This window comes from Micropterus salmoides, unplaced genomic scaffold (genome assembly GCF_014851395.1).
Source record: "Micropterus salmoides isolate LMB-PRFRI ecotype aquatic unplaced genomic scaffold, ASM1485139v1 Ms_hic_scaffold_1414, whole genome shotgun sequence".
Classification (NCBI taxonomy): domain Eukaryota; kingdom Metazoa; phylum Chordata; class Actinopteri; order Centrarchiformes; family Centrarchidae; genus Micropterus; species Micropterus salmoides.
Genome location: NW_024040502.1, coordinates 10356 through 20611, shown reverse-complemented (window position 1 = coordinate 20611; position 10256 = coordinate 10356). Strand labels below are relative to the sequence as shown.

The following is a 10256-nucleotide window of genomic DNA, read 5'->3' as shown; positions in this document are numbered from 1 at the left end:
ATTTAAACTATTTATTACAGACAGCATTTCAAACAGAGAGAGAGAGGAGAGAAAGTGAGCAGTGTCAAAGACAGTGTCTCTGACACTGCTCACACAAAAAAGTGAGACAGCCAATGTTTCAAACTGTAGGGCCTGAACCATTATATTTTTACATCAATTCAACACATAGATATTAAAAACAGTCACGTGTCAATTGTATTTGAATGTGTTCACACAGTCAGAAAAGGGGGACTTACCTCCCCTTTGAGGGCACCAGGCTGGCCTCCACAAGGTAAACCATTACATTTTAAATAAAAATTGTTAGTCAAAGTTACAAGATTGGCGGGCATGTAGTGATTACGGCTCAGGTAAGGTTAATTCTCTGAGGAATTAATGCAAAACAACACGAAAACTAAGTAAGAAAAACACCTTAGTATTTGTGCAGTGTGAAGGTATAATCTAGAATAACAAAGAATGAGCAGGTGACAACCTATTAGTTGGGTTTTTTCTCTGCCCTCTGTGCTTCTGTCTCTCTGCCACTGAATATGCAGACTATTTGTATATGCAGACATCCACTGAGGTTAGACATCATGCATCTCTCTCTCTCTCTCTCTCTCTCTGTGTCTCTCATGGAGTGCCCTGCCTTGTTGTTGAATGAACCAGCACTCCACAATACTTCAAACTGCCAGTTGGCTCACAGACACTTTCCTCCACAAATCCCTCTTTCTCTCTTTCTGCATCTCCCATACAGACATTAAAATGCAAGAATGCATTATTTCACTAATCTCCATGTAGTCAATTAGGGCAAACCAAAGTTGGACTGTCATGAGAATACACTCCATACGTGCCTCAGTCTCTGACAGTCAGATCAGTATTCAACACATGAGCCTCCTGATATCTGTTTGAGAGACCAACCACATCAGAAAAGTAACACTGAAAGAGACTGAGAGGCTTGGTCTGAGAGAATCGGTTGTATAAAGGCTGGGAGAAACCTGTGCCTTCTATTCTGTTCTGTTCAATAATAAATAATTGATTTTTAATTGATTTCAAAATATTGCTGTTGCTTTATAAAGCACTAAATTGTTTCGGGCCAAACTATATTTCTGATATTCTGCTACGTTATGAACCATCCAGAGGCCTCAGGTCATCTGCTGGACAGGTCTGCTTTCTCTCCCCAGAGTCAAAACTAAACATGGAGAAGGAGCGTTCAGTTTTTATGCTCCATATATCTGGAACAAACTCCCAGAAAACTGCAGATCTGCTGAAACTCTCTGTTCTTATTAAATCAAGACTTTTCTTTTTACTGCAGCCTTTTAGTAAATCAAATTTAAGGCTGTAGATTATTTTCTTGCTTTACACTGTAACTTTTACTGTCCTGTTTTTATTTAGCTCTTTTAATTCAATGGCTTTTTATATTTCCCTATGTTGCTTTGTTTTATGTAAAGCACTTTGAATTACCTTGTTGTTGAAATGTCCTATAGAAATAAAATTGCCTTGCCTTGTCTATGTACCTCACATCATTATCTAAAGCTATAGGCTACTGTTTATGTTTAATGCAGTTAAACGAGACAATGAGCCAATAATAACAAGAATAAATAACACAGTGTATTGTTATGAATCAGAGGGTCATCAGAAATAAGCCTCAAATCAATGGGACTTGTTTTTATTTATATTTTTATTAAAATATTATTTATCATGCTATACTGCTCAGAATTGATATTTTAAACATCAACATTTCCATGAAAATGGGGCAAACTCAATTTGTTAACTAAGATCAGGTAATATGACTGAAAACTCTAGAAATAAACGGACCTTAAAGTGAAATTTTTTTGTCAATAGCTGTTTCCAAGGTCAACAATGTATTAAATGTTGTAAACAAAATACTGACTGGCGTTTGTGCGGAACCTTTGACATGAGTCTCAGTGTTGCGGAACTGTTTTTGTCCCGTACCGGAAATATCCAGGGTGACATTTAGAACAGGCATGGTTGTGATGTTGTGAGACTACATGACCTTTTAGTTTGTGTGTAGTTTTTTTAATATTTATGTGTAAATGTATATAGTAAAGAACGCAATGGCGGCGTGGAGCTGTCGGTTTCTTCTTCAGCGGGGAAGTCGACTCATTTCTCTCCGAGCAGCAGCAGAAAGGTAGCTAATGCTAAGGCTAGTTGTGCTAATATAACTGAAGTTTACTTCAGCATGCAACGTTAGCTTAGCTAAACTAGGTTGCTGTGGCGAAATAGCAGTATAGTTTTCAGATTAATTCTGCACCGTCCTTGCTGTTTTCACTTGGGCCTGTTATGTGCTAATACATTTGCCAATGTTGTAATTTTCTCATGAAAAGTAACGTTAAAGCTAGCTTAATTGCCCCTGCTTCCTAGTGACTTAGAGTTGGTATTTACTGACGTATCTTACCATTTAATTGCACATATTTACGGTTTCTCGAAATGTGTGTAATTGTTTGGCATAGGTTAAAGGTTCACCGGAGAATTTGCGCAGTGATTACGCTGTATGGAAACACTGAGATTTATTGTTCTAGCCACATAAATAATGTTACGTAATGATTAATGTGGAGACTGTTAGGAGGACAAAACTGGTGGTCCCAGTCAGTACAGTAATAAATGAGTAATCTGCTGAAAGCCGTCTGCAAGCAGACGTGGGCAGACTTTTTCACCAGGGTTCATTCAGTTCTTTGTAACTTTTTTATTTCTATTGACTCCTCATTCAGCAGTGACATTTATACACTTAAATGCCCAAACTGTCCGTGTGAATGTGTGGACCTGCTGCATACTCATCCTTTATGACGCTGCAGTGACTCTGCAGCCGCAGACTGATAAGTAATGTGTTCAACTTAGTACACTTAGGATGACAGAGTAACATGCAATCTGAAGCAGCCAAGCAAATTTCAGTGCTAAGGAATACAGAAAGTAGCGCTGGAGCAAACATTTTAAGAGTGGTTTAATCAATTAATTTATCAAATTAATTAGTCATTTAATTCTATCAGCTATAATGCCATGTCCCAGCTTCTACAATGTATAAATGTGCTGCGCCTAGCTCTGTAAACTGAATATGTTTGAATTTGGGGCTATTTAAGCTATAATAAGCTAAAATAAGCTATCCAAATTCGTCACCTTGGACTATTTAACTATTATGATCTTTTATTGACAAAATAATTTATTGGTAAATGTTTTGTAACATTAATCAACAAGACACAATAATAATAAGTTAGTTGTAGCCCTAAAGTAAATAATTGCATACTGTATGCTATGTGGTACTTAATTGAACACAGTTGTGAATAGGTGTCTGCCCGTTATTAGTCTAACTCAAGTCCTTTTTTTTTTTTTTTGCAGTCCTGCCCATTTGGTGGGTTGTGTTAGGACAGTAAAGACCACAACATGGTTTGATGAACACCTCACAGAGGAGAACCAGGAGTACATGAGGAAGAGCATGGCAGAGGAATACAGGAGACAAACAACTGAAAAGCTCAACCCACTCAAGGATGAGCCCTGGCAGCGACATGAGTGGACAGAGGGTAGGTGTCATGATTAGTGAGAGCTGTGTACATCATCAGTTCTCTTCCTGTTTGCTCGCATTTTAAACGTATTTTCAACTCTTTCCAGGTAGTCGAAGAGTTGGGCTAGTTGCCGTGAAGATAGGGATGGCTCCCATCTGGACAAAAACAGGAGAAAGACATGTAGTCACCATGTTACAGGTACCACAATCACATCTGTTGTGTTTTCCGTTGTGCCTTAACTTTGCATCAAAACCAGGCATTTGTGTTTATGGTTGTTGTCCATACTGAAATGACCAGCAGGTCTGAAAAGAAGTCCAATAATGTTCTGGGGAGTGAGGGAGAGCAAATATTGAGCAACTGCAGGTTTTGATTATGCATTGGAAAAGCCTCAGTGTTCCTTAGCAAGCTACTCCTCCCAAACAGCAAGGTGTAAACAGGAGATATTTGATGTCAGGTTTATTCAGCTCACGTTTTAATCTCATCGGCTAATCTGTCAGTGAAGTAAATTGAAAGCAAGCCGTGGCCGTGTGTGTTCACTCTACTGTTCATTGATAATGACGCACTGGAGTGGGTAGCATAACAAACTCCTATTTCAATTTCAGTAAAATGTTAACAGTTGGACAATTTTAATTTAGTCATCATGCCACTTGATGTCAGATGCAAGGCCATACACAAACGTCTATCCCCATCTGCCAATTAACTTTGTAACATTTAGTCCTGTTTTTCTTTTCAGCTGATACAGACACCGTCTCCGCTAGATGAAAAGTACAACATTTAAATTGACTTCCTCAGGGTGAAGGTTCTCCCACCACTTAGGCATTCCGGTGCATGTTTTATCTGAAGTGAAACTGAAAATCATAAAGCAGTGAATAAATACAGTACAGGTTTGATTGTTGCTTTGTAAAAGGAAGTTAAACTTTTGGCTAAACTTTCCTCCTCTTTCATCCACTTCTGATTTTCTTACAATGTGTCATGTATTGCAAAATGCCTGCAATGTTGTATTGTATTTGGCCAAAATATAGTGATTGTCAGGTTCTGTGAGTTTAGTGTTTTCCATATATAGACTTTACTTGGGCGGGCTGCCCAGTTATATTTGGCAATCCATTTTAGCAATTTGCAGAGAAACGCAGAGAGAGATGTTATCTATTACAAGTCACGACATGGTGGATATTTTACAAGCACGGACCAGGTAAAGAAACAGTGAACACACCAGTGCAGTTATTCGTTAGCTACACTGTTGGTTTCATTTTGGCAGGCTACGTCATAAACAAGCCTCCTCCACATGCGCCGCACCTGCTGCTGAAAATTGAATCGCGGGTGGAGAAAGTCAACAGAGAAGACACATACAGGGAGAGAGAGGCAGGAAGAGGCAGGGGAAGCAGGTGTCTTTGCAGCTGAGGTGTATGTGTGGGGAAAAGAGAACTGAAGAGAAAGGGAGCAGAGCATTAACATGTTTACAGCAGGGACTTTCATCTAATGTTGTATTTATGTACGTTATAGGTCAGAATAGAAACAGGTGGCATTGTCGGGTTAGGGATCAACCGATATATGAATATCAATATCATTTGTATAGCACACTTAAAACAACCAAGGTTGACCAAGGTGCTTTACAGGGTAAAAATACAACAATAAAACAGTAAATGCAAGGTAAAAGTACAGCAGTAAAACATTAATTAGAATATACAGAATCCGACTTTAACTATCATTAATGTAGCCTGCTTTGTTTTTTTTTAGGTGCAGGACTGCCATGTAATAAAGTACCTGTCCAAGGAAGAATATGATGGACACAGTGCTGCCCTTGTGGTAGGAGGGAAAAACGTATCACCATTCCATGTAAGAAATAGCAGTAATATCATAAAAAATATGTGTGGAAGGTTTTTTATTTTAGCTGTGAAATTGAATGTAAACCTTGGTCGTTTCAGGCCTTTCTGTGTGGAGTTTGCATGTTCTCCCCGCGTCTGCGTGGGTTCTCTCTGGGTGCTCCCAGCTTCCTCCCACCGTCCAAAAATATGCGGACTAGGTTGATTGGTAACCCTAAATTGTCCTTAGGTGTGAGCGTGACTGGTTGTTTGTCTATGTGTGGCCCTGCAATGGATTGGCGACCTGTCCAGGGTGTACCCCGCCTTTCGCCCGATGGCAGCTGGGATTGGCTGCACCCCCCCCTGTCACAAAGCCTATTTGTATGCTTCAGCAAAGCTATGTTGTGTGTTTACACAAGGGCTGAGCAATGTCAACATTTTTACATCATGATTTTGACTACACGCACAAAAAAAACTTTGTTTGAAAAACAAAATATTTATTAAATAAACATCTGATAAGAATCTCAGCATTTTAGACAATTACTTAACAAAGGTAATTACTTTAATCATAAATGGTTCGTAAACCAATGATTTGTTGAACTGTTTAATTTGTACTGAACTGTATTGTTTGAGAATATAATATCATTCTAATCGCTATGCTTGTAATACCTGCAGAGGAGCCACAACTCGTCAGCCAGGAACACATTTCTTCTCATTTTAGCTGTAGCTGTGGCTACAATTCATAATCATGCAAAAAAATCAAATCAGTATGGCAGCTTTATGGAAACATAACTAAATTTTATAATTTCCCTGTAGCATCCAGCTCATATCAAGCCTCCCTTCTTCTCCCTTTTTTTATGAATACAGACCCATAGTCAGGAAATTACTCTCACCCACTAACCATCAATGACTATATTCAATCTAAGGTGTATTAAAAAAAATGTGATTCAATAGATTTCATTGCTGCTATGTCCCACTAACAATGGGAAGGGCACATTTGAAAAGTGTTTTTCATGCTTGTAATAAACTCTTAAGGTCCCATCACTGCCTCAAACTGCGTATCAGAACTCTATAACACAAACACCGAAACCTGAGGTGACAGATGGCAACAATGGCTCGTCAGCTTACTCTGAAAATTTCTACCATCTCAGAAAGCGTAGACTTAAAAGATGTTTTTTTTTTTTTTTTTTTTGTTAAAATAGCCTGTTAGTATGTATGATGGGGAATTTGTCCTTTTAACATGGTGCATCCATCTTTTTAAGGTAAAAACAAAAAAGCAACGATGAATAAATCAAAGTGTAATTTATTCGGGAGTCGTGATAGATTCTTGATGGGCTGGTGTCAGGGTTTCACTTGTCAAATGCAGAGTTGTTTTGAATCCCTCTCACACAACCATATTACTCTTTAGTCTAAGGCAGAGTTTGTCGGAGTGTGAAGCTTTGGCAGGCTGATTTTCAGTCAACAGAAGGGGAGAGAGCGAGTTTAGAGTGACTGAAGGGGCTGAGATGAGAGCGAGCCGAGTGAAAGCAAATGTCAGAGACACTTGCTGCCAAGTGTGTGTTTGTGCGTGCGCGTATGCGCGTATGCCTGTGTGAATGTGTGTTTGGCTCCCATACAGTCCCACGATTAATTTTAAAATGCCAAAGTCCAACTGCTGCTCACTGCTCGTACTTGTTTTAATGCTTTATTTCTCACTCCTTTCATCCCTGACTGACAGAGGTCTGAAACAGATATGGAGATGTTCAGGAACGCAGGGGTGCCTCCCAAACAGAAAGTCACCACGTTCAAAGTCACCGACAACGCCATCATCAAGCCAGGTATGCGCACGCCTGCGAGTGTACGATTAAAGTGATACTCATCCACAACACTATCCCTATCATATGCTGGACTCTTAATATCTTATGGTGGCCAGCAAAGCAAGTTTTGTACAGATTTTGTAATGTAATCATTGTGGTGTCTTCAGGCACTCCTCTGTATGCAGCACATTTCCGTCCAGGCCAGTACGTGGACGTCACAGCCAAATCGTAAGTTCATCTCTGCCAGCTTTCCCTACTCACTGGCGTTCTCTCCTCTTGCCTTCCTTTCCTTCTTCTTGCCCTCTCTCAGCTTCAGCATCGTGTTTTGGAGATGGATCAGTTATTGACTTTGCAAGAAAGTGCAAACTACTCTTTCTGTATCATTATCCTCTGAGGCAACAAGTCAACAATAAATGTAATCTGATAATATGCGTGTGCAAACATTCATTTTCTTGTGTATTGTTTGTAGCATTGGCAAGGGTTTTCAAGGCGTAATGAAGCGATATGGGTTCAAAGGTCAGCCAGCCACCCACGGCCAAACCAAAACTCATCGCAGACCAGGAGCGTCTGGACCTGGAGGGGTAAGAGACACACACACACACACACACACACACAGTGCAAGATTCTTCTCATCCATGCCAGACATGAACAGTTGGCTTATAATCCACATAATAATGTGAGTGTGTGTGTCGTTCATCATCTGCGTCTAGGATCCAGCCAAAGTTTTCAAAGGGAAAAAGATGCCCGGCATGATGGGCAACATCTACGTCACAGCTTATGGACTGAAGGTACAACCTTTCACAAGGGGAACACAGACACAGGCAGGGTTTTGAACTTGTTTGTCCTTGACTGCAATTTCAATTCAATATTCCCTCATCTGCATCCGCTCCGTCTCTCTCTTGCAGATATGGAGGGTCAATACCAAGTATAATGTGCTGTATGTTCACGGCTCTGTCCCCGGCCACAGGAACTGCTTACTGAAGGTAAAAATCACACACACACACACACACACTTGGAGTGGAGTGTAAGGTCAACCCCAGCATGCTTAGTGTTCTGACAAAGACAAGTGACCTTGCACCTGTAAAACGCCATCGCACCAGCAACACAGTGTGATGTATCTTCATTGACACTGTGCTGGTTCAGGGGGGTGTGTGTTCTTTCTGTGAGGGAATGGGAGTGTGCACATCAATAATGTTGGTAATATCCACAGCATCTATCTCAATACTCAGCATGTTGTGTGTGTGTGTGTGTGTGTGTGTGTGCGTGCGCGTGTGCGTGTGCGTGTGCGTGCGTGCTCGGACACACACGCCTATTATTTGTTTTGCAGACAAGCAATAATGAATACAAATGTGCATTGCATTTCACCCAGCTCAGCCGTCTTACGCGCGCGCACACACATACACACACAAATGCACCCGGATCCACTAGATTGCAGGTTAATAATGTTTGTTCGTTATTGTTTGTTTTTATTATTCTGTGTAGCCTAAATGTCTCTATGGAAATGAGGAACAGCTATGTTTTATTGATTACAATTAAGACTAGGGGTACAAGGTACAGCAATTAATAATTTTCATTATTGATGTATTTTTTTTATGGCCAACCAGTGGTTCTCAGACAAGGGGTCAGGGGCCCGCTGGGATGTGTATGGTTAGGGGGATGTTGAGTGAATGAATGAATATAAATCATGTGAAAACACTAAAACACTGATCTTGCTAACCTAAATATTTTTGTTTCAATAAAATGTAACTTCACTAGCTTTATTAGTAGTTTCCCAAATATTTTAAATTATTGTTAAAAACAAAATCCTTAACATTTCATTCCTGGTTGATTTGGCAACTACTGTGGTTACTGTGGTAACGGCAGTAAGTGCGGTTCACAGCACTTTTGGAGCAGCTAGTTTGTCAGAAATACAACAGAAGAGCAGCTCAGGGTTGTTATAATCAATAAAATTCCAACCACAATCTTGTTTTATGCTGCACACGGCAGAAGGGCGCAGTAAAATTGTTGCAGCCTATCTTACAGCTCACTGTGGCTACTCCTTCATGTTCGTCTCTTGCAAATATTAAGGATGATCTGCTGACAAAAAAAATGTATTTTTTTGCAGATGCACTTTTGATGAACGCTTGCGGTCAGAACTAACCTCTGTGACAAATATATTGCGTTTCCTGTGGCTGCTTCACAATTAAAGCCAGCCCGCATTTTGCCAGCTGAACGCTTTCAGTGTGAAGCAGCAGTCGGCTGTTCGATATACAAGTTAAAGTGTGAACATTTAAAATGCGCTGGATTACATGCATGCTTTTTCCTGGGAATCCCTCATGTTTATCTGAATTCAGTGTGATGTTATTCTGTTTCTGAAGGAGGATGGCATGATAGAAAAAAGTTTTAAAAAGTTGCTAATTTGATCTAAATACTTTTATGGATGTAAATACTTTAATGGAGGCAAATGTCTGTAAGATAACATCCAGTTCTCAAAGTGAGATTTCCAAAGGGCTTGTTTTGTTCGACCAACAGTCCAAAACCCAAAGATATTCTAATCAAAAAGAAATAAAACACACAAACAAACACAAAAAAAGGAAATCGTCACATTTGAAAAAGTGGAAATTGCAAATTCTTGGCATTTTTGCTTGATAAATGATTTAATGCCAACTATTTTCAGAACTGTTGGCACCTAGAAACACATTTTCTGTCACTTAATTGTTTCAGCACAGCTATTACAATAAGTGTTTTTGTGTGTTCAGCTAAGAGATACCATACTGCCAACCAGGAGCTCCACCCTGCTCAACCCTCCGTTCCCTACCTACTTCACCGAAGAGGAAGGCGACCTGGATGAAGACCTGTACGACGACAACTTGTTCATTCACACAGAGCCATCATTAACACTGACCTGACAACACACACACACACACACACACACACACACGTCACATGTTCACCTAAACCCACAAACTAGTCTGGATTCTGTAATAAAGAATAATTCCTTTGAATGTCTTCAGCCCCTTTTTTTGTGAGATACAACAGCACCAAGCTTTGTCTATTTGATCCAAACAGTTATTACAGTCCCTTTCCCCTGAAACCATGGTAACTGTAGGAGTGATGATGTCAATTGAGGATCCCCAAGCAGTAAGAGAGAGAGCGAGAGAAAAGACAATGAAACAAAACAAGAGAGGCAG

The 10256-nt window shown here is 40.0% G+C and overlaps 1 protein-coding gene across 1 annotated transcript; it reads left to right on the top strand.

Moving 5' to 3' along the window:
- Positions 1 to 1916: 1916 nt before the first annotated feature.
- On the top strand, positions 1917 to 10003 carry LOC119903249 (39S ribosomal protein L3, mitochondrial-like). The gene is made up of 10 exons (XM_038719456.1): positions 1917 to 2125; positions 3328 to 3509; positions 3598 to 3689; positions 5226 to 5324; positions 7008 to 7107; positions 7254 to 7314; positions 7556 to 7667; positions 7797 to 7874; positions 7992 to 8069; positions 9825 to 10003. Exons 1-10 carry the CDS (start codon positions 2031 to 2033, stop codon positions 9972 to 9974), a joined length of 1047 nt encoding a protein of 348 aa, XP_038575384.1. The 5' UTR covers positions 1917 to 2030; the 3' UTR covers positions 9975 to 10003.
- The last annotated feature ends 253 nt before the right edge of the window (positions 10004 to 10256 follow it).

What these genes read in the sequence shown, in the direction of transcription:
- LOC119903249 (XM_038719456.1), top strand. Translation starts at nt 2,031, where the DNA reads ATGTATATAGTAAAGAACGCAATGGCGGCGTGGAGCTGTCGGTTTCTT. An exon ending in CTCCGAGCAGCAGCAGAAAG is followed by an intron (nt 2,126 to 3,327) that starts GTAGCTAATGCT and finishes TTTTTTTTGCAG; the next exon opens with TCCTGCCCATTTGGTGGGTT. An exon ending in ATGTAGTCACCATGTTACAG is followed by an intron (nt 3,690 to 5,225) that starts GTACCACAATCA and finishes GTTTTTTTTTAG; the next exon opens with GTGCAGGACTGCCATGTAAT.